Below are 25,098 nucleotides of genomic sequence, written 5' to 3'. Positions count from 1 at the left end.
GAGCTTGGGTCGCAGACAGTGCGCTCCGATCCCACCCAGGTGTGTTACAACAGCGAATTAATATCCGCTGTTGTAACACTGATCCTCTTCCCGGCCAATCAGGAAGCAGTTTTGACACTATTGGACGCCTAGAAGGAGGGAAGGACACGGAGCAGCTGCACCACGCTGCCCGTCGCCTGCCACGATGGGGTGCCGGACCGGCAAACAAACCCCCAAAAAAAAACAAAAAAAAAAAAACAAACACACCCGCTGCCTGTGTCCTGTACGATTAAGATACAGGCGGTCCCCTAGTTACAAACATCCGACTTACAAACGACTCCTACTTACAAAGGGAGGGAGACAAAAAGGAAGTGAGAGGAAATCTACCCCTAGGAAGGGAAATTCACTCCTGTAAGAGTTATTACGGGAAAAAAGGTACCTCCACTGTTGCTTTATCACCAAGGCACAACAACCCAAAATTTTGCTGGAGCTACACTTAAAATTTTTTTTTACCTGTTTAGACTTACAGATTCAACTTAAGAACAAACCTACAGACCCTTACTTGTTTGTAACCCGGGGAGTGTGTGTGTGTGTAATTTTTTTTTTTTTTTTTTTTTTTTATAGTGTAGGCCAACTTAAATTGAAGATGCACCGAGTAGGGGGTATAAAACAGGAAGGATCACATCCAGAATATATGAAGTTGCTGATGGGACATGCAAATGGCCACCCTGGGTTAGCTAAACCTAGTTTCATATTTTTAAAGTGTCTAGTGTTTACCCACAGACACTGAAATTCTATACACCTACATGAAGATATTGCACAAGGGGAATTTCCGGGTAAAAATATACACAATCATAAAACACATTACCCAGTACATAAATATGAAAGTATGTTTTAAGGGATACTGCAGTAGGAATGTAAAGCAGATGCCTTCAGATAACTTTTAATGTCTTGCTTTTGGAGAGCCCTGGAAACAGTGAAACCCAGGGCAAATCTGTGATGCACATACTAACATGGAGCAGGAAAGCTGACAGCTGGCTTACCTATTTCTAACTCTTTTCTGCCACGCGTTAGGTGGCAGGAAGCAGGCTGGCTATTTACTTTCCTGCTTATAAGAGCACTCTAGTTTTTGGGAATAGCAAAAATATTGGTGCAACATTTCAGGTGTGGAACTTCATGCACCCAAAATAATTTCAGAAATGTAAAAATATATCCATAATTCTGATATTATAGAATCAAGTACTATATATGCAAAACGCAGATGCACAGATATGAATATAAATACTCACTACTATAATCCTCTGCGACCTCTTCCTTTAACAAATCCTCTAAAGTTTTGGATTTCTCTGGACTGCATTCTTGAGCCAGCACAGAAGATGGCCGGGATGAACTCCTAGAATGCTCAAGCTTTTTGTAAAAGTAATCTCTGGGGATATTCCCACTCATCGGAGACATAAGACGAAGCCGACTTTTTTGCGACACAGTGCCGCTTACGTGTCCTGATAGGAGGTTCTGTTGGTCATCTTCTGTAAATTAGGATACAAGGTCAACTCACATGTCAAGTCACTTGAAAAGTAAGTGCATTATAACATTTTAATACATGGAGAATATAAATAAATATTCCTTGTGATGGTCTTTAACATCTTCCCTAAATACAGAGTTCTGTCATTGCATAGAGCACAACAAAACCAAGGTGTCAAAGAAAGAAAGACAGAATAATGTCTATCTGCATCTCAGGAAATCAGATTGCAGCTGACATTTTTGTTCAGGGCATAACAGGCAAAGTTATAGTTGATTGGTTGCTAAAATCATCACCATTGCTTTCCTTTCCTACAGTTTTCATAAATTAGAGCGTAGCAGTCTTCTCACCAACAAGAACAGACTGCAATAATAATTTGAGAAAACACTCTAGCCATTCTCCACTCTATCTCAACCATAATAACATGTTTTGGCTGAAGTTGGGCATTTACCAAAAATTGTAAAATAAATGGATATGTTGCCACTATTAACTTATTTTCCAAAAATGCTTGTTGAAAATGCTGTCATACTGGCCGTCTTAACCGTGCATTGCAATGTATGTGAACTAAAAATCCCTGTTTTAAGCAAAGTTTGCTAGAAATGTGTAATGGTGCAAAGCAGTGTGTAGAGGGTTCATTCAAAGTTTTTAGTTTAGTTTAAAGTACCTGCCCCCTCAATGGTTTAAAAAAAAAAAAAAAAAAAACAAAAAAAACACACCCCACACATTTTAGAACAATCAATGTAAAAAATTGTAATGAAGCGTCACTAAAGTTCACCATACACATTAAAAATAGGATTTTTTAAAAACAGCTTACCTGTAAAATCCTTTTCTTTCGAAGGACATCACGAGCCACAGTAATTACTGATGGGTTATATAGGTATCACTGGTGATTGGACACTGGCACACCCTATCAGGAAGTTCAACCCCCTATATAATCCCTCCCCCTTGCAGGGATACCTCAGTTTTGTAGCCAAGCAATATAGTGTATTAGAAGAGGGGCGGGACCTCTGTGTCCCGTGATGTCCTTCGAAAGAAAAGGATTTTACAGGTAAGCTGTTTTTAAAAAAATCCTATTTTCTTTCTCGAACATCACGGGACACAGAGCCACAGTAATTACTGATGGGATGTCCCAGAGCAATGCTACCTGAGGGGGGGGAACCACGACCAAGTAGGGTGCAATCAGACCTGAGGACCCTGTACCGCTGCCTGCAGCACACTACGCCCAAAGGCGATATCCTCATGCCTTCTCACATCCACCTGATAGAATCTGGTGAATGTATGAACTGAAGACCAGGTTGCGGCCTTGCAGATTTGAGCCATAGAGGCCCGGTGATGCACTGCCCAAGAAGCACCAATAGCCCTTGTGGAATGTGCCCTGATCTGAAACGGAGGAATCTTCTGTTTCAAACCGTAAGCTTGAATGATCAACTGTCGAATCCATTTAGAAATGGTAGCTTTTGACGCTGCCTGTCCTCTATTGGGACCCTCTGGCAGCACAAACAAAACATCCGTCTTGCGGATCTGAGTAGTTGCCCCTAGATAGGCCTTAACTGCTCTTACTACATCCAACGAATGTAGAGATCTCTCTTCCGGAGAACAGGGATCTGGAAAAAAGGAAGGTAGAACAACGTCTTGGTTTAAATGAAAATCAGAAACCACCTTCGGTAAAAAAACTAGGCTGAGGGCGTAGTACCACTCTATCCTTGTGTATAATCAAATAAGGCTCCTTACAGGAAAGAGCTGCTAATTCTGATACTCTTCTAGCAGAAGAGATGGCCACCAGAAAAATTAATTTCCTTGTCAACAAGACCAAAGGAATCTGACTTATTGGTTCAAAAGGCTGTTTCTGTAACACAGCCAGGACCAAATTCAAGTCCCAGGGGTTTAGGGGCGCTTTAACCGGAGGATTAAGACGCATCACCCCCTGCATAAAGTTTCGGACCAAAGAATGCGAAGCAAGTGGCCGCTGAAATAATACTGATAAAGCAGAAACCTGGCCCTTGATGGTACTCAAGGCCAGCTTCATCTCTAATCCCATCTGTAGAAAATCAAGGATTCTACCTATGACATATTTCCTGGGATGCCAACCTCTGGATTCACACCAGGTTATATAAGCCTTCCAGACTCTATGATAAATCATCCTGGAAGCTGGCTTCCTTGCATTAATCAAGGTAGATATGACAGGACCTGAGAGCCCACGACTCTTCAGAACGTGGGTCTCAATAGCCAAACCGTCAAATTTAGCGTTTGTAAGGCAGGATGGAACACTGGACCTTGAGATAACAGGTCTGGGCGTTCCGGTAGTGTCCACGGGGAACCTACCGTCATCCTTACTATCTCTGCATACCAAGTCCTTCTGGGCCAAGCGGGGGCCACCAGAAGTACCGACTTCTTTTCCTGCCTGATCCTGCGAAGGAGTCGTGGTAGTAGCAGAATAGGCGGGAATGCGTAAATCAGTGAGAACCGATGCCACGGAATCACCAACGCATCCGTCCCGCATGCAAGAGGATCTTTTGTCCTTGCCACAAATCTGTCTATCTTTTTGTTGAATCGGGATGCAAAGAGATCTACATCTGGAACCCCCCATCTTTGGCATATGGCCCAAAAGACGTCGGGATGCAGAGACCATTCCCCTGGAAGTAACTGCTGGCGACTTAGATAGTCCGCCTGCCAATTCTCTATTCCCGGGATGAAAACTGCCGATATGCATGGCACATGCATCTCTGCCCAGACGAAGATCTGGTTCACCTCTTTTTGAGCAGCTCGGCTCCGGGTGCCTCCCTGATGATTGACATAAGCCACTGCTGTGGCATTGTCGGACTGGATCCTGACCGGACAACCCTGTAGCCTGATAGTCCAGGCTTTTAGAGCTAGATGTATCGCCCGGATCTCCAGAATGTTGATGGGTAAGGTCCTCTCTGTCTTGGACCATACCCCTTGGACCGCAGCCTGTTCCAGAACTGCTCCCCAACCTGACAGACTGGCATCTGTTGTTACCACCGTCCAGGTAACCGGTAGAAAGGATTTCCCCTTCTGCAGGTTTTCGGGTATGAGCCACCAATTGAGGCTCTGACGCACCGCATGCGACAGGTGCATCTAAAGGTCTAATGCCTGAACCTTCTTGTTCCAGGTCGACAGAATACTGTGTTGCAGCATTCTTGAGTGAAACTGAGCACAGGGAACTGCTTCGAATGAAGACACCATCTTCCCTAGTAGCCTCATACAAAGGCGGACTGAGGGACCCTTCTTGGTCCTTACTGTCAGAATCAGCTCTCTCAAAGCAGTGATCTTTGCCTGGGGTAGAAATATTTTCTCCTGGCTTGTATCTATAATCAGACCTAAATACTCCAGTCTTCTTACTGGTTTTAGGAAAGACTTTTCTAAGTTGAGGATCCAACCCAGGTGTTCTAGATACCTGACCGTGGTCCTCAAGTTTCCATTCAAAGAGGCTACCGACCGGTCTATCAAGAGCAGGTCGTCTAGGTATGCTATGACAGCTATACCCTGAGCCCTTAATCTGGCCAGAGGAGGAGCCAAGATCTTTGTGAACACTCGAGGTGCAGTGGCTATCCCAAAAGGCAGAGCCACAAACTGGAAATGGTGCCCTCCTACCTCGAAGCGCAGAAACTTCTGATGAGCAGGAAAAATGGGCACATGCAGATATGGTAACAAGATCTGCCTGAACGGCTATCTTCAGAGATGGTGGCCATTAGGCCGCAGAGCCCGGGTGGTATAACCACTTTCTAGACCCCTGTGGCCCCTCTCTAGCCTGGGGGGAACATTCAAACATGAGAAATCCCCCTTTCCACCTTACCTGCTTGCAGCCTGCTTTGAGATGCTGGGACATAATCAGCACTGAACACCTGAGACAGTCAGTCAGCATGTGTAGGTTTGTGCTCTTGGCGGCCCCCGGTGGTCACAATAGGCATAGCATGCATTTACCTTAAAGGAGAAAAGCCACTAGAACTCAAAAATTCTGTGGAATCTCCTCTTACCTTATCCAGCCGCAGGGTGCTGTTTACACAGACCCAATCTTCACCTCTCACGGTGGGCTCCGTTTGAAAAAACCGTCAGAGACTGGGGCCCCCATCAGTAGGGGGATCCAACAGTTCTGGGACCGTAAAGCACCTCGCCAGAAATTAGGAAGTTTAAAGCCATTTTCTGATCTGCGGGGTCCAGCTCTCTAAAAAGAGAAGCATTACGGGTAAAACCTCGTTTCTTCGGACACGAGGCCCGGGTACCATTCAATTCGGCCATGAAAAGACACTTTGAATGGATCCGGTTCGCCTGGCTTGCCCCAGTATAGGATCTTAGGATATTCCCTTTGGAGCTCAGCACAGGACATCTTTACACGTCCATCACCTAAGACACTGGCGTAAAAACTGAGGTATCCCTGCAAGGGGGAGGGATTATATAGGGGGTTGAACTTCCTGATAGGGTGTGCCAGTGTCCAATCACCAGTGATACCTATATAACCCATCAGTAATTACTGTGGCTCTGTGTCCCGTGATGTTCGAGAAAGAAATAGGGGATTTACCAAAACAAAGGAAAAATGAGAAGTTGAGAACTAACTAATTTGTATCCAGTCACTACACAGTTGTTGGTAGAGCTAAAGGGGAATTTAATATGTGTGATGCTCTTAAAGCGGTAGTAAACCACAACGGAAATAAAAATTAAGTGTCGTCCCCCCCCCCCCCCCGCAGGGTAAGTCATATTGTACTACTATGTGTACTAGCACATTATGACAGACTCACCCTTAAGCGGATCTCTTCCGTGCAGCACTGTCACGGACCCCTGGCGCTGCCATCTTCACCTGGTCTTCCTTCCGGGTTTGCGGGCTCCAGCTGAATGAATGGCCAGAGGCACGGTGACTCATTCCCACACATGCACGCGGGAGCCCTCGGCTCCGGCATGGAGTTCTGTAGGTGTGGCACGGGTATGCCGACCCTTCAGAACGCATGCGCCGGTGCCGTCACCATCGCTTGTGATTATTTCCTAAACAGTGCAAGTTTAGGAGATATTTACTGTACCTACAGAGAAGCCACCTTATAGGCCAACGTTCAAAGGTGGAGTTTACCTCCACTTTAAGGATTACCAACAGCTCAGTAGTGCAAAAGTCTTCCTGAAAAATGCAGTCAATTTATATGCGATCTGATAGGTCCTCATACTACAAAGTTAGTAAATCTAAAAGATTGTACAAGCAGACTGTAACCTGTAACTGTGGCCAATATTAGAAATTCCCTCACCTCTAGGAATCTGAAGATATTTTACAGATCACTTATGGGTTCTGTGTCAATGGGGCAAAATGTTCTCATGCTATAGTCTCTGCAATTTGAATGTATGAACGCAGAAAATACCAATTTATGGTCACTAGATGAAGCTGAGCAGAATACACATTTCCTTTGATAATCTCAATCATCTAGGGGTCATTCTTGATCTGCAGAGATTATAGCCTGAGAACATTAGATTTTGCCCCATTCGCACAGAACAAATGTACATTCAGTTTTAATAGATTAGCAGATATTTTTTTTAATACACCGCGTCCTAACACCAGATCACAGCTACAGGATTTAATTATGTGAACTGTATTGTTATTCACCATGTTCCGCTAATGTGCTTTTACTCAGTTTAGGTCAAAGCAACTATTAACTGAAAGGGGCCTCAGGCAGAGGATTTCATTGCTATTCTTGTGTTCCAACAAGGTATACTTGTCACTAAACAGTGTTATAATTAAAACAATTTTCAAATAGGTCTTTAAAGAGGGAAAAACTTCTATTTTTAAGTAAACAATGCTCGCTTTTAGAATTTTGGTACTACCAAAAAACAATGATCCTTGCTATATAGCTGTTGCCCAACAGGAAAAATGTAATAAATGTCTAATCCAGCTAAGTGGTTTTGCTACATCATCTCCACACTGCAGTTAGCATGGCTTTGTAATGAGTGACTGGTTTCAGCTTACTGCTGGTTGTTATGGCTGCCGGTGAAGTGGTTTTGCATACAATTGCAAGGCAACAAGAAAAATGAAGGAAGATCGGACTAAACTGGTACGAGCAATGCCATTTTTAAAGAACATAAACCACCAGCATACATTTGCATACTTTTTTTAAACACAATACTTTAAAAACAGCTCTAAATCTGACCTAAAAGTGAAAAAGGTAGAAAGGAAGGATAGGGATTGACAGCGTTGGACAATTAAAAAACAAGCCAGCAATGGCAGTTTTCACATTTCTTTTGTGAAGTCAGCCATAGATGTTCGAATCTTGGCCAGTTCCTTCTGAACCGGCCAAGATTCGAATCATGTATGTTCAAGTTATAATGTACCCAAGTTGATCAAGCGATCAACTTCGGTTCAACTAGCCTGCTGTATTTCAGCCTCTGTTATAGCCGCTATAATAATCACTTTGTTCCCCCGGCAGGGGCGACTTCCTCCGCCCCCCTCCAGGAGAACACAATGGCTCCGCAGGAGGGATTCCCCTGTCAACACTGTTTGTGCTGATGGGGGAATCAAGCGAAATTCGCTCCGTCTATGGCCGACCTTAGAGGTTGTCTTTAAAATTGTGTGTGGTTTGATTTCTTGCTTAGCTTTACCCTTTGCAGACTGCAGCACTTGAATGAAGAGAAACTATTGGTATTTTTAAAAGTAGTGCTAAATATACAATTGATGCATTAGCATAACAGGCTAATTCAATAAAGTCTTATTAACGCTTCAGTGCAAACTCATATGAGGAAAGCCAATTATGATTCACTTAACCACTTCAGCCCCGGAAGAATTTATCCCCTTCCTGACCAGTGCGTTTTTTGCAATTCGGCACTGCGTCGCTTTAACTGACAATTGCGCGGTCGTGCGACATGGCTCCCAAACAAAATTGACGTCCTTTTTTTCCCACAAATAGAGCTTTCTTTTGGTTGTATTTGATCACCTCTGTGGTGTTTATTTTTTGCGTTATAAACAAAAAAAATAGTGACAATTTTGAAAAAAAAAAAAAACGCATTATTTTTTACTTTTTGCTATAATAAATATTCCCAAAAAATATTTTAAAAAAACATGTTTTTTCCTCAGTTTAGGCCGATACGTATTCTACATATTTTTGGTAAAAAGAAAAAAAAAAAAAAAAAAAAAAAAAAAAAATCGCAATAAAGCGTTTAATGATTGGTTTGCGCAAAAGTTGTAGCGTTTACAAAATAGGGGATAGTTTTATGGCATTTTTATTAATAATTTTTTTTTTTACTAGTAATGGCGGCGATCAGTGATTTTTATTATGGCTGACATGTCGGACATTTTTGACACATTTTTGGGACCATTGTCATCTATACAGCAATCAGTGCTATAAAAATGCACCGATTCCTGCGTAAATGACACTGGCAGTGAGAGGGTTAACCACTAGGGGGCGGGGAGGGGTTACATCAGTACTAGGGATGTGTTCTAACTGTAGGGGGGATGGGCTGTGTGTGACACGTCACTGATCTCTGCTCCCGATGACAGGGAGCAGAGATCAGTGACACGGTCACTAGGCAGAATGGGGAGATGCTTGGTTACATCAGCATCTCCCCGTTCGTCCTCTCCGTGAGGCGATCGCGGGTGCCGCGACCCGACTCATGGAGCTCGCGGCAGATGCGTGCGCGCACACGGCGGCAAATTCAAAGTAACGTACGGGTACATTGCTTCGCACAGCCGTGCCATTCTGCTGACGTATATCTACAGGAGCCGGTCGGGAAGCGGTTAACCATAGCCTGACAGGATATAACCCAGGCAGGGCTGACAACACTGCTTGGAATTTCAGGGCAGCAAAAGCAGTGTTGTCAGTCCACTACAGGAAGATTGTAGCTGACTGCATTTCTGGAAGGATCATCATATTTTTATGCACCTGCCGCACATATCTTAGGAAAATGGTCAAATGTTGGAAAGCAGTGCTATTTTTTTTTTCCGATTTTGCCATATCTTCCCCCACTGACACTGTGCCCCTTACCACTGCCTCCTAGGAAAGCTGGGTGCTCAAATTTTACATTAAATTTTTAAATGATTTTAAAAAACGGAATTTTGTACCCCTGAATTCCTTAGGGATTTCAGACTGTGCATTATAAAGGCTGAACGATAATGCTGTGTGTTCATTTTCTTATTAATTTATATAATCTTCTATCTTATTGTGCTGTACAAAGAAATAGCTACAATATAGGTGGTTAATACCGATTATAAAATTTTCCATTGGCAGTTGCACAGTAAGAAATAACAATATACAATAGGATAAGGAGTCCTGTCCTTCTGTGCTTACAATCAATCTATATAGATTAAACTATACACAATATAAGGTATAATGTAAATCATAAGACATTGCGTGTTCTGAGTCTTGCTCTGTTGTCATAGCTGGCAGTACAGAGCTTGTTCATCAGGAAGGGACAACCCACCGGTCTGTGTCCACTGACTTCTGCTAGGAAACAGTTTCATGGTGGCAAAAAAAAAAAAAAAAAAAACACATTTTTAAAAGTGATTGTTCAAAAAAATAGGAAGTTGGATTCTGAGAAACACGAAGGAAAAGATGATTTGTTATTAACTTCATACATTTTTTCCAAAAGGTAGACATGCAATCCATCAAATAAATTTGGTTGAAATTAAAATTCCAAAAGAAATTGAAAACCTCATTTTAATGGGGTGTGATGGACAGACGCCCAGGCTTTTAGTCTGTATGTTGTCATGCTGGTATGTTGATTCTTCTAAGGTCTTTTAATGTCAATGTCTTTTGTTTTGCGCATCGAAGCCTTTGGGTAAGACTGCGTAGGTTAAGCATTTTAATAAATAAATAAAAAATAAAACAGACCTGTAGAATCCTCGTATAGAAAATCAGCTTGCAGTTTTTTTTGTCAAAGTTGAATTAAACAAGCTGAAGTAAGAAGCTAATTGGCTACCATGTACAGCTGCACCAGATTTTGCACTCTCCAGTTTTAGTAAATCAACTGCAAAGTGACAAACATGTTACTGATACTCACCAGCATATACCGGATGCTGCGACATATGAATCAGCATCTTCTGCTCCTCCATGAGCTTCTGTAGCTGTTCCATCTGCCTCTGTTTTAGCTGCTCTTGTTTCTGTTGTTGTAGTTCTTTAAGCTATGAAATTGGAAAATCATTAGGATAAAACATGACTGTAAACAAAGCTTTAATGCTTTCCAGGCTCAGGTACATTAAAAGCAGACCAATTATCCTTCCAATATTTAGCCCATAAGATGTGAAAACCACTGAAACCTGACACAATCTGTCTACAAATGTGGGGCTTAAAAGTGGAACTAAACTTCCACCATTTGCTTTTACCTATAGGCAAGCCTATAATAAGGCTTACCTATAGGTAGCATAAATATCTCCTAAATGTGCACCAATTAATATATATTTAGTGCACATGCAGCCATTGACATCACTGGCGCATGCGCTCTGAAGGAATGGCCACCTGTGCCGTTTCTGCAGAGCCCTGTGCTCTGAACGGCGGCTCCCACGCGCATGCCCGGAAGCAAGACCGGTGAAGATGAGAGCGCCTGCAGTGCTGATATCTCGGCGCTGGTAGAGCTTCCTTTTAGAGTAAGTTTACCATAATGTGCTAATATGTGTGGTGAATACTTGCAAATTATGCCTTTACCTTGCAGGTACAAAAAAAATAAAAAAAACAAATAAAAAAATGTCCAGCGGTTTACAACTAATTTAAAAAAAGAGCACTATAACCCTAAATTACATTTTAAAATCTATATAAATGCAATCACTAAAACTTCATATAAGCTTTAACATGTTAAAAGGGGTTGTAAAGGTAAAAGTTTTTTCACCTTAATGCATTAAGGTGAAAAAACATCTGGCAATACCGGCCCCCCCCTCCCCCATTTTACTTACCTGACCCCTCGAAAGTCCCGCGCTCGCCCCCGACATCCTATTTGCTGCTCAGCCTGGATGTTGATTGGCTAGAGTGGATGGATTGAAAGCAGCACAGCCATTGGTTCGCACTGCTGTCAATCACATCCAATGACGGGGGGCGGGGCCGAGTGAGCGGAGCTCGCATGAAAGTGTTGAGTCCTTGCGGGGAGGGGGGGGGGGGGGATTGGGAGCCGAGACAGCGGCCGAGAGACCCTAGAACACCGGGTTCAGGGCCACTCTGTGCAAAACGAGCTGCACAGTGGAGGTAAGTATAACATGTTATTTATAAAAAAAAAAAAAAAAAAGTATCTTTAGTGATCCTTTAATGTCATTTCAATGAACAGTCTACCTAAAAACACACCTTAAAGGAAAAAAGGAAGATGTCCATTGTGGTGTGAACAGGCCACAGACAGAATCTATTATGATCAGCAATACATTATATAGTGTAAGTTTTATCAAGGTAAAATTAAACAGCAAAAACAGTCACAATGAAAACCTCTCATGAAATGACTACATTCAAAATACATTAACAATTCCCCAACTACAACTGTTTTCAGCTTGAAATGCCTTGCGGCACTCCATATGAGGAGGCGTCTTATAGCTGGCAAATAAGGATGAGCTCCGGCGCGTTCGCACACTCCACGTGCAGAGCCCGCCAGGAAGTCGGCACAGCGCTAATCACAGGCGGTGAGACATTTCCCGATCTCTGCAGCCACGCATCAGGACAATGTCTCACTGCCTGTGATTAGCGCAGCGCCGACTTCCTGGTGGGCTCTGCACATGGGCTGTGCGAACACGCCGGAGCTCATCCTTACTGGCAAGGTATACTAGAGTGTTCCAGAAAGAGCGACTCATCTCTACTAACACGATTGTAATTTAAAGTGGATGTAAATCTGATTCATGAAATTTGAGCTGGGCACATATATCTGTAGAGTTTTCTCATCTCTCTTCAAAGCACTTTGTCCTGTAGCTGTCTCCTGCTCTGTTATCAGCCTGATAACCTCTCACATGTTCTCTGAGAAGGGAGAAAGAAGTGTGTGTGGAGGGGGGGGGGGTTGCTATAAATAGATTAGGGGCAGATTGTCCTTTTAAGAACAGAGCTGTGTACATTCCTTTCTTCCTTTACCTATGAGGAGAGGGGGTGTGTGTCTTCCCTCCAATCAGCTGTCTTGGCTGTATTCCAATAATCCACTCCCAGTGGTTACCAGGAAGAGAAAAACTAACAGGAAGAGCATTTTATAAAGGATATATAAAAGCTGACAGCAGGTAGACATGTAAAACTTATGTAGGGAGATTTGTTTCATGTTTGTGTATCATCTGAGGCTGTTCACTTCACTGATTATATGTGAGGGTTTACATCTACTTTAACAAAGTTGATCAGCCAAAAAGGTTGTCAAAATAAAAATCAATTCACTGCCAGGCTAAATAATATCACACCAAGCATGTTGGGTACATTTTGTAAAAACAGAATAAGGCTGATGACAGCATGACAAACAGGTCAGCAAGTTGAGCCCTGCAGACTGCTAATACTGTCCATATTCAATACCCGACCAAACAATGAGCAAGGTGAACATTACTGCCTACAATTACAAAGTAAACAGTATAACACACAAGGCATAATTAAAGTGGAACTTAAAGCTAGAGTATCAAGTTAGAGGTCAAACGATAAAATACAGTATGCACTTTCACAACATGCTCAATGTATCTATGCTTAACGTATGTCAGGGGGACTTTCCCATTCAACTCCATTATGAAGATCACCTTGATGCATTACATTTTGTTCAGGCAAATATAGGGACATGTATGTTGAAGTAATGTTTTCCACCGATAACTTTGAAAATAGGGTTAGCTGGTGTGCCCAAGCTGGGACTATTTTGACAATCTTGAGTTGCTCAATAGTATATAAACTTATCCTCTATTAAAATAGAACTATAGATTCAAATAAATGACAGACTGTATGTGATACGGTCTGTCATAAGCATTATCAAAGTTTTTGTTTTTCTTATTTCCCCACTGTAATGCCCCGTACACACAGTCGGACTTTGTTCGAACATTCCGACAACAAAATCCTAGGATTTCTTCCGACGGATGTTGGCTTAAACTTATCTTGCATGCACACGGTCACACAAAGTTGTCGGAAAATCCGATCATTCTGAACGCGGTGATGTAAAACACGTACGTCGGGACTATAAACGGGGCAGTGGCCAATAGCTTTCATCTCTTTATTTATTCTGAGCATGCGTGGCACTTTGTCCGTCGGATTTGTGTACACACGATTGGAATTTCCGACAACAGATTTTGTTGTCGGAAAATTTTATATCCCGCTCTCAAACTTTGTGTGTCGGAAAATCCGATGGAAAATGTCTGATGGAGCCCACACACGGTCGGAATTTCCGACAACACGCTCCGATCGGACATTTTCCATCGGAAAATCCGACCGTGTGTACGGGGCATAACAGTTTTAATGCTTGCTGATCCTTCAGAAGATTCTTAAATGTTTCCACTTCCTGTAAAAGACAAAGCTGTCCAACAAAAGTGGCAGTTACAGGTTTGGGAAAAACCATATTACACAAGAGGGGGTGCCTACAAAAGTCAGCTTTTTTCCATATATCGACTTGATTTAAATCATAATTTTTAAAGAGCAACTGTCATCTCTGTCCCGCAGCGTATCCTCCTCTGATCCCGCTGTTGACTCACCGACAGTTCCATTCACTTTAATGGGACGGCTAGTGATGTGGCAGTGACACAACAAGGTAAGGGCCATGAACTAGAGCCATTGGAATACATGGAAAACACTGCATGCATTCTTAGTGCAGAAAGAAGCGCACGGAACTGCATCTGGTGTGAACTAGCACTTGGACCCCTTTCACACCGAGGCAGTTTTCAGGCATTTTAGCACTAGAAATAGCGAATGTGAAATCCCGAGTGCTTTCACACCCGGGCGGTGCGCTTGCAGGACGTTTGAAAAAATCCTGCAAGCAGCATCTTTGGGGCGGTTTGGGAGCGCTGTATACAGTGCTCCGAAAATGCCCCTGCCCATTGCAATGAATGGGCAGCTCTTCCGAAGCGCCGCAACATGGGCATTTTTAACCCCTTCTTCGGCCACTAGCCGGGGGTTAAAAGCACCCTGCTAGCGGCCAAAAATTGCTACTTAAACGCATGGGTGGCCCCAGTGTGAAAGGGGTCTTAGGGCTGGTTCACACCATGTGTGCATGAAAACTGCACAGATTTCACTTACAGAGACATCAGTTTACATCAGTTTTCACGCATGCTGACATAAGTTTGATGTTGATGTCATTGCAGTTTTCTGCAAAGGAAATAAACTGACACCGTGCAGATTACTGCGCAAAAAAAAAAAAATCTGCACAGGATGCCCCTATAGCAAGCAGCTTGCTCTGGAAGCACTAAGCTGGAGGGAGGAGCCAGAAGCACCAGCGGGGGATCCGAGAAGAGGACGATCAGGGCTACTCTGTGCAAAACCATTTCACAGTGCAGGTAGGTAAACATGATTGTTATTTAAAAAAAAAAAAAAAATCTGCCTTCAACATCTGACCAATTCATATCCAATCAGGCAGGGTCCACATGCTACATAGCTGTTGGTCCAATCTAAAGGAGATTGTAAAAATAATAAAGTGTATGGTCAACTTTAGTGTTCTTACTCAAGTCACTTTGTGCACAATCCTATTTTTTCATCAAGTATACATAAATAATACTATACATTCTGGAGATGTTAAGTTACCTGCTCGAGTTTTCTTAACAATGGGTCATCCAGTTCTTCTCTTAGGACCTCATCTTCCCGAAACATTGTTCTACTTTGTGGCCTGCTTCTGATCCCTTCCCTTTCATAAACAAAGTCTTTATATACTGACATATGACCTCTAGTGTCTGTTTGTAGTTCTGGTTGTTTATAACCGGCATTGCGTTGTTTCGGAGAGTCCTCACATGGCAGGCTGGAACTTCCTGCAAATGGCGTTGGCACACGCAGTCCTGATAAAGCGCTGGAAGGTCTAAGAGGCAGGCCACCATCTTGTTCCAAATTTGGGAAAGAAGCATTTACGATGACACCAGAACGTGCAATGGTGGGTATGTACTGTGTCATAAAATTAGGTTCACTGCCAAATTCTGGAGAAGAAATCATTTCTGGCATATTCTGGAATTTGCCGATGTTTTACAGAAACTGCAGTAACGATAACATTTTTATTACCAAAGCATTAGAATCTGAAAAATAAATAGATATAAAAAAAAAAAAAAAAATTATTCTTGGCAATCCAATTGTGTTGATGCTAAATCATTTATAAAACCCTTAAAATGATTGCAAATATTTTAATTTTTTTTAAATAATTAACTATACACAACTGCTCTGTACAGCCCTGATCCTCCTCTTCTTGGGTCCACCAACAGTATTCTTGGCTCCTCCCCCCCGCAGAGTGGTCCCCATAGCAAACCACTTGCTATGGGAGCACTTGTGTATGCTCACTCCCAAGTCATGTTCATTGACACACAGAGTCTGGCTCGGCCCAACCTCCTGCTCTCCCCTTTACATGCTGTGATTGACAGCAGCAGAAGCCAACAGCACCTGCTGCCGTTTCTAAACTTTCGAGGAGAGAGAAAAAAAAAAAAAGGAGAGAGCTGCTGCTCTCATGCATATCACTGGATCGCGATCTTGCTCAAGGGTGGACTGAGGGCTGCTGCAAACAGAACTTTTTTTTTTTTTAACTTAATGCACAGAATGCATTAACCGCTTCCCGACCGCCTCACGCAGATATACTGCAGCAGAAGGGCACATACAGGCAGATTAACGTACCTGTACCCTTTAAGAGGTGGCTTGCGGGCGCGCGCCTACCGGGAGCTCCGTGAGTGTGATCGCAGTTCCCGCGGACTCTATGTTCGCGGGGATACCTGCAATCGTCTCACACAGAGGAAGAATGGGGAAATGCTAATGTAAACAAGCATCTCCCCTTTCTGCCTAATGACACTGACCACAGCTCCCTGTAATCGGGAGCGGTGATCAGTGTCGTGTCACACATAGCCCCTCCCCCCAGTTAGAATCACTCCCTAGGACACACTTAACCCCTACAGCACCACCTAGTGGTTTACTTCACTGCCAGTCACATTTACACAGTAATCAATGCATGTTTAATCGCACTGATCGCTGTATAAATGTGAATGGTCCCAAAATAGCGCCAAAAGTGTCTGATCTGTCCGCCATGTCGCAGTCACGATAAAAATCACTGATCGCCGCCATTACTAGTAAAAAAAAAAAAATAAATAAATAAATTATTAAGTATACCCTTTCTCAATTAAAACTGCCCATAAAAGCTGTACCTGTGAAATGAATACTTACCTCTCACACTGCTCTGATCCAAAGAAATTTCTGAGCTGACCTCTTCTACAGAAACTTCGTCCCCTGTAGTGCTCAATGGTACCTCCTGCCAACCTCCAAATCACTACTGTGTCATCAAGCACAAAAGGTGAAACCACTGGCTGCTGTGGGGGGACCAGGAAATCAACACTGTCGGTTCCCTCTGAAGACTTTAGATGGGTATTTCTCAGGGTACGAACGGTGTTCAGCGGTTATACATAGCAGGAGAGGTATGTATTCACGTGCATCTTTACAGGAGAATAGATTTATAGGCAATTAAAGTGGAACTTCACTCTTCCAATTATCAGTAACTATTTTTAATCTTTATGCTGCTAGCATTAGTAAATAGATAGGAAATTATTTCCTATGTAATTGTTTTAAAAACTTTTTTTTTTTTTTTTTACATTTCTTCAGTTACATTCTGGTTTCCAGGTCTAGACAAATGTCGTCATACATCCCAGGAGGGATGGGAGAGGGGTTTTCTCAGCTTAGCACACCCTCCTGCCTACATGCCTGAACTAAGGGCAAATGGATTCCAGAAGGTAAATGCTACATGAATCATCTGCCCTTAAGCAAGATGGCCAGAAATGCTAGGGGGTGCTTTTCAAAGTGATTTCTCAGCAAAATAAAACACGGAGACATGGATGCAAGGGAAGCCTGCTTTGAATATTAATATCTGACACTGACCTCACACAAATATGCAGCCCGGCTTTTTTCCATGGGGCCGCATATTTGTGTATCTCCCTTTGTACTGGGAGGCGCTCTCCGAGGACAGAAACCGGAGTCTCATCGAGAGCCCCAGGCCTAACGATCGGGACCTGGAACACCCGATTCCAAGTCACCTGATCGCTCTGATTGGCTACCACAGTGATCAGTCCACTGTGAAGCCCGCCCTCATGTTTGCTCTCTCTCTGTGAATGGAGGAGAGAGAAAGAAAAGAAGAGAAAAAAGAAAAAAAGAAAAAAAAAGAAGAAGATTAAAAAAAAACCTAACCCAGTGCCAAGGGAAGTGTTTGGGTCAAGGTCAGTATATTTATTTATTTTTTTTTAGGACAGGAGAGACAGATCGTGTGTTCCTAGTATATAGGAACACCGATCGGTCTCATCCACAAATCAGTCCCATCCCACACAGTTAGAATCACTCGCTAGGTAACGCATTTAACCCCTTGATGGCCCCCTAGTGTTAACTCCTTCCCTGCCAGTGACATTTACACAGTAATCAGTGCATATTTATAACACTGATCGCTGTATTAATGTCAATGGTCCCCAAAATAGTGTCAAAAGTGTCCGATCTGACCGCTGCAAATAAAATGTCAGTCACAGAAAACAAAAAAAACAAAAAAACAAAAATCGCAGATCCGCCATTACCATAGGCGTGCGCAGGGGGTGTGCCGGGTGTGCCTGGGCACACCCTAATGCACATTATTCTTGCAAATTAGCATTAGCACTCTGTGTCGGCAGGGAGATTGGAAAGATCTCCCACTGATCTCTGCTATAACACATGCACACTCATGTGTGTTTGAGCTCTGAAGTGCACACCCAAATGCAATAGGCTCTGCACACCTATGGCCATTTACTAGTAAAACAATAACAATTCCATAAATCTTTCCCCTATTTTGTAGTCGCAATAAATTTTGCGCAAACCAATCAATATACGCTTATTGCAATTTTTTTGTTACCAAAATTATGTAGAAGAATACATATCGGCCTAAACTGAGGAAAAAAAATTGTGTGTTTTTTGTTTTTGGGGGGATATTTATTATAGCAAAAAAAAAATAAATTTTTTTTTTTTTTTAAATTTTCGTTTTTTTTTTTTTGTTTATAGCGCAAAAAAATTAACAAAAATAAACGCAGAGGTGATCAAATACCACCAAGGAAAGTTCTATTTGTGGGGGAGAAAAAAAAAAATGATAAAAAGGTCATTTGGATACAGCGCAATTGGTCATTCAAAATGTTACAGCACTGAAAGCTGAAAATTGGCCTGGGCAGGAAGGGGGTGAAAATGCCCGGTATTTAAGTGGTTAATTAATATCAGTGTCAGTGCGTTTAGGTAGGATTAACCACTTGCCGACCGCCTCACGCAGATATACTGCGGCAGAAGGGCTCGTACAGGCAGAATCATGTGCCTGTACGTTCCCCTTTAAGAGGTGGCCAGCAGGCGCGTGCCCGCAGCAAGCTCCACAAGTCGGGTTACGGGTCCCGCGGACCCGATCGCCCGCGGGGATGCCCGCGATCGCCTCACGGGGAGATGCTACTGTAAACAAGCATCTCCCCGTTCTGCCTAGTGACAGTGTCACTGATCTCTGCTCCCTGTCATCGGAGCAGAGATCACTCACATGTCACACACAGCCATGCCCCCCCCCCAGTTAGAAACACGCCCCTAGGACACACTTAACCCCTACACTGCCACCTAGTGGTTAACCCCTTCACTGCCAGTGTCATTTTCCACAGGAATCAGTGCATTTGTATAGCACTGATTGCTGTATAAATGACACTAGTCCCAAAAATGTGTCAAAAATGTACGATGTGTCCGCCATAATGTCGCAGTCATGATAAAAAAAAAAATAAAAAAATAAAAAAAAAAAAATCGCTGATCGCCGCCATTTAAAAAAAAAATTTATATTAATAAAAATGCCGTAAACTACCCCCTATTTTGTAAACGCTATAAATTTTTGCGCAAACCGATCAATAATCGCTTATTGCGATTTTTTTTTACCAAAAAATATGTAGAAGAATACGTATCGACCTAAACTGAGGGGGAAAAAAAAAAAATTTTTTTTATCTATTTTTGGGGGATATTTATTATAGCAAAAAGTAAAAAATAATGTGCTTTTTTCAAAAATTGATGCTCTTTTTGTTTATAGCGCAAAAAATAAAAACCGCAGGGGTGATCAAATACCACCAAAAGAAATCTCTATTTGTGGAAAAAAAAAGGAGATCAATTTTGTTTGGGAGCCATGTCGCACAATTCACTAAAGGGATATTTTACCGCATCAGAGTATGTAGTAAAATAACGCACAGCATTTTTTTTTGTTAAAACTCTTATTAAAAACTCGCATGCGTTAGATTTCCGAATTATGCCTCAAATACTGCATGAAACTGTGCAGTAAGTTATTGCAAGCATTTCGCTTGTGCAAGTGTAAGGCAGCCAACAATTAACCCACTTCAATACTGGGCATTTTCACCCCCTACCTGTCCAGGCCAATTTTCAGCTTTCAGCGCTGTAACATTTTGAATGACAATTGCGCGGTCATGCTACACTGTACCCAAATTTAAAAAAAAAAAAAAAAAAAATGTCAAATCCCCACAAATAGAGCTTTAGTTTGGTGGTATTTGATAACCGCTGTGGTTTTTCTTTTTCTATAAACAAAAAAAGAGCAACAATTAAAAATAAATAAATAAAAATAAAAAAATAAAAAACAAAAAAACAAACAAAAACATACAATTTTTTTTACTTTTTGCTATAATAAATAACCATATATTGATTGGTTTGCACAAAAGTTATAGCACCTACAAAATAGGGGATAGATTTATGGCATTTTTATTATCTTTTTTTTTTTTTTTACTGGTAATGGCGGGGGTGATCTGCGATTTTTATTGTGACTGACATTGCGGCGGACAGACCGGACACTTTTGACACTATTTTGGGACCACTATAAATATGCACTGATTACTGTGTAAATGTCACTGGCAGGGAACGGATTAACACTAGGGGTGATCAAGGGGTTAAAGGTGTTACCTAGGGAGTGATTCTAATGGTGGGGCTGACTAGGGGAGGAGACCGATCGGTGTTACTATATACTAGAAACACACGATCTGTATCCCCTCCCCTGACAGGACGTTCCTGCTCTGCCACCATCGCGGCCGCCGGGCCACGCGGCATTGACTCTCGAGTGACACAACGTGCGTGCACCCCCTATACGGCCGGGAAGCCGAGGACGTCATATGACGCCCGCCCAGGAAGGGAGATCCCACCTGCGGAACGTCATATGACAATATGCGGGTATTGAAGTGGTTGATCATGGCTGGCATGGCTGCTCCGGGTTAAGGGCTCAAGGTACCCTATGCATTGGGTATACAGCTCCACGATTAGTGCCTTGGATAAGCGAAACTTCTTCAGGGTTACAGCATTCATGAATTTATCCAGCAATTTCCTTTAAAAGGGACCACTCGAGATCTTCTCCTCCTATTCTGCATTACTTTAAATTCCAGAAGACTGGATTCAAAAGGCTCCATCCTCTGTGCTATGCCATCTGCCAGCCTCCAGAGACAACGGAGTAAAATCTAGCTGACACCTGCTCCAGCTTGTACTTTCCTGCCTATTTTAAAACCAATCACTTACCTCAAACCCAGGATTCTGACTATTATCATAGTTATCGCAAGCTTGGACCACATTACCGCATGCATTTATTTATTTTGTTCTGGGAATTTACTTTATTGCCTTTTTATGCAGTATTTAACAAGCATTTTTAGTGTTCGCGCTAAATACCGCATATGAGCAATAGCGAATCGATATTTTCATTATAACCTTTAGGCCCCTTTCACACTTGGTCAGCCTGAAATTTGCCCAACTTTGATGCGATTTGAAGCAATGGCTGTGTAGTCTTGAGGTCTATGGACCTCGAGTCGCATCAAAGTCGGACCAAGGTAGTGCAGGAACTACTTTGAAGTCGCACAGATATGAATGGTACTCATTGAAAATCATGGGGTAGGACAAGTCGCACAAGTGTGAAAGGGGCTTTAAGTGAATTGTCCCCACTGACACTAATGCTGGCCATACACCAGCCTAAAAATAAAAAGTATGAAAATCTGTAATTTGGATCGTTTCGTTCATATTTTTGTCCCGGCGGCGGCGTAGAATTATGGCATTTGCATAGTAATATCTTTCTTCTGGCGACTCGACCATGCAGCTTTCTTCAAGTGCCACCTTATTGTGCATCTTGAAACAGCTACACCAAATGTTTTCAGCAAATCTTTTATTTCCCCTGAAGTTATTTGTGGGTTTTTCTTTGCATCCCGAACAATTTTCCTGGCAGTTGTGGCTGAAATTTTAGTTGGTCTACCTGACCGTGGTTTGGTTTCACAGAACCCTCATTTTCCACTTCTTGATTAGAGTTTGAACACTGCTGATTGTCATTCTCAATTCCTTGGATATCTTTTTATATCCTTTTCCTGTTTTATACAGTTCAACTAACTTTTCCCACAGATCCTTTGACAATCCTTTTGCTTTCCCCATGACTCAGAATCCAGAAACATCAGTGCAGCACTGGATTGAAAGATGCAAGGGTCTGTCAGGAGGTCCATTGACCTTTATACACACACACATTAAAGAGGGAGTCCCGCTAAAAAAATAAATTTAAAAGTTAGCAGCTACAAATACTGCAGCTGCTGACTTTTAAAATAAGGACACTCACCTGTCCACGATCCAGCGATGTCGGCACCCCGAGACCGAATCGTCCCTTGGTCCTCGGGTGCTGCCGCCGCCATTCTCTCTAAGGGAATCAGGAAGTAAAGCGCTGCGGCTTCACTTCCCCATTCCCTACTGCGCATGCGCAAGTCGCGCTGCGCTTCCTAACTGGTCCCCGCTGTCTCTGGGACCTGTGTGTGTCACAGCAGACAGCGCAGTGGGGACAGGAAGAGGCATAGACTTCCGTGGGAGTCTATGCCGAAAGTGGGTGAAAATACCTGTCTTAGACAGGTATCAGCACCCCCCTCCCCCTGAAAGGTGCCAAATGTGACACCGGAGGGGGGGGAGGGTTCCGAAAAGCAGAGGTTCAATATTTGTGTGAACCTCCGCTCTAAATACAGCAAACAGATCACAGGTGAGGATGCCATCCAAAATCACCAGGGTATGTAAATTTTTGATCAGGGTCATTTGGGTAGTTTTTGTTGTTTTTATGATTTAAAAGAGTAAACACAGTTGATCGATAATAAATGGCTTCAGGCAAACACCGAGGGCCCTTCCACACTGGGGTGGCGTCGGCGGTAAAACGCCGCTATTGTAAGCGGCGCTTTACCGTCGGTATTCGGCCGATAGCGGCTGAGAAAGGGTTAAAAACCACCACAAAGCGCCTCTGCAGAGGTGCTTTGCCGGCGGTATAGCCACGCTGTCCCATTGATTTCAATGAGCAGGAGCGGTATAATACGCTCCTTCACCGCTCCGAAGATGCTGCTAGCAGGACTTTTTTTCCCAGTCCTGCTAGAGCACTGATCCAGTGTGAAAGCCCTCGGGGCTTTCACACTGGAGAGAGACAGCAGCAGCTGTTTCGGGTCGGTTTGCAGGCGCTATTATTAGTGCAATAGCGCCTGCAAACCGCCCCAGTGTGAAAGGGCCCCAACTAGGAGTGAAAGAAAAGTTTAGTGTTATCTTTCATTTTCTCTGAAAAATGGCCAAGAAATCATAAATTCTGCCAGGGTATGTAAACTTATTGGCAACAACTGTATCATGAGATATAGTACATTATGTGCAGGGGTTCCCTGAGACCAGAAAGTTATTTCAAGGGTTCCTTTGTGCTGAAAAAGGATGAGAAAAGCTGTGAGCCCCCGTTCACACTGAATGTGGGCTTTGAAATTGCACTACTTGAGCGCAATTTCAAAGCTGCAGATCAGTGCAATTTGGATCTATGATTTCATTTCAATTTGTAAATTTATTTAATAGAAGTCAATGCAAGTCACAATGAAATCACAAAAAAGTAGCGCAGGAACCTTTTTCAAAGTCGCTGTGACTAGAGTCACAACAACTTGAAATGTTCCATTGCTGGGGTGCAACTTGTCATGCGATTTTGAATTGACTGGCGTCACACTATTGAGGGTCCTGTGTGATGAGCTTCTTTGAATAGGGCTGCTGTACCTGCAGCACACGCAGAGAAAAGATCCCTGACCTATTTTACGAAACGCAACCCCAAGGCTGCCAAAGGAAACTGCATGGTGCTGCAGCATCATTTAGTTGTGCGCATCTGCACTAGTGTGAACCTACCCTTGTTTAATCATCACAGAATATAAACCAAAAGCAACAGTTTCAGACATGGCTGTTGCTGTTACTTTGTAGCCTGTGAAGACAGAATAAAGAATAAAATTGTGCTGCAACTACTAACTGCCTGGACTTCATGTATAAATATATTTTAATTGATAAAATAAGAGCTGCATAAACGTCATACTGATACATTTAACTGCATTTGAACAAGTTTCAGAAAACTGTTATAATGTATCCAGTATGTGCAACCAAAACAAACCTGTTGTTCTTGTTTAATGGATACAGGAAGGCAAAGGGTTTTTTTTTTTCTTCTTTTTTTGAGGTAAGTGTTCCAAAAGGGCTGGAGGGGAAATCTTCCTTCAGTTCTTTGTCCCCAGAGACAATGCAGGAAATGAGGAGAAATTTCTCAAATGAAGTGAAGCAATGAAGCAATGAAGTGGAAGACTTCCCCTCACCAGGCGTGTAAAGTTTGGGCTTTAGGAAGAGGTACCCCCTAGGAACACACCTCCCTATGTACAGCGCCCGGAGTAAACCTCTGTTAGATAGATACACACACGTATTTTAAAGCTACATAATTAATCGATACACTAACCAGCCATAACATAATGACCACCCACCATAACCCATTGGAGCATGGACCACAGTTGTCAGCAACAGATCCTTAGAAAGAGAGAGAGGGGGGGAGAGAGAGAGAGGGGGGGGAGAGAGGGGGGAGAGAGGGGGGGAGAGAGAGGGGGGGAGAGAGGGGGGGGAGAGAGGGAGAGAGAGAGAGGGGGGGGAGAGAGGGAGAGAGAGAGAGAGGGGGGGGAGAGAGAGAGAGAGGGGGGGGGGGAGAGAGAGAGGGGGGGGAGAGAGAGAGAGAGAGAGAGAGAGAGGGGGAGAGAGAGAGAGAGAGAGAGAGAGAGAGAGAGAGAGAGGGGGGAGAGAGAGAGAGAGAGAGAGAGAGGGGGGGGAGAGAGAGGGGGGGGGGAGAGAGAGAGGGGGGGGAGAGAGAGAGGGGGGGAGAGAGAGAGGGGGGGAGAGAGAGGGGGGGGAGAGAGAGAGGGGGGGGATGAGAGAGAGGGGGGGGGAGAGAGAGAGGGGGGGGGAGAGAGAGAGGGGGGAGAGGGGGGGAGAGAGAGAGGGGGGGAGAGAGAGAGGGGGGGAGAGGGAGAGAGAGAGAGAGGGGGGGGGGAGAGGAGAGAGAGAGAGAGAGAGAGAGAGAGAGAGAGAGAGAGAGAGAGAGAGAGAGAGAGGGGGGGGGTGAGAGAGGGGGGGGGAGAGAGAGGGGGGAGGAGAGAGAGGGGGGGGAGAGAGAGAGGGGGGGGAGAGAGAGAGGGGGGGAGAGAGAGGGGGGGGAGAGAGACGAGGGGGGGAGAGAGAGAGAGGGGGGGGAGA

The 25,098-nt window shown here is 43.5% G+C and overlaps 1 protein-coding gene across 1 annotated transcript in view; it reads right to left on the bottom strand.

Annotated features, from left to right (window-relative positions):
• Nucleotides 1–25,098, bottom strand: part of CPAP (centrosome assembly and centriole elongation protein) — a 112,592-nt gene that overhangs the window by 84,838 nt on the left and 2,656 nt on the right. Inside the window, exons 2-4 of the mRNA XM_073613482.1 lie at nt 15,127–15,605; nt 10,481–10,601; nt 1,269–1,505 (exon numbers count right to left, since the gene is read on the bottom strand). Of these exons, the coding sequence (XP_073469583.1) occupies nt 1,269–1,505; nt 10,481–10,601; nt 15,127–15,534 (766 nt within the window). The 5' untranslated portion in view covers nt 15,535–15,605. The remainder of the gene's footprint in view (nt 1–1,268; nt 1,506–10,480; nt 10,602–15,126; nt 15,606–25,098) is intronic.

This window comes from Aquarana catesbeiana, linkage group LG02 (assembly GCF_042186555.1).
Source record: "Aquarana catesbeiana isolate 2022-GZ linkage group LG02, ASM4218655v1, whole genome shotgun sequence".
NCBI lineage: Eukaryota > Metazoa > Chordata > Amphibia > Anura > Ranidae > Aquarana > Aquarana catesbeiana.
The sequence above is the reverse complement of the archived record's forward strand: the minus strand, read 5'-3'. Positions and strand labels throughout refer to the sequence as shown.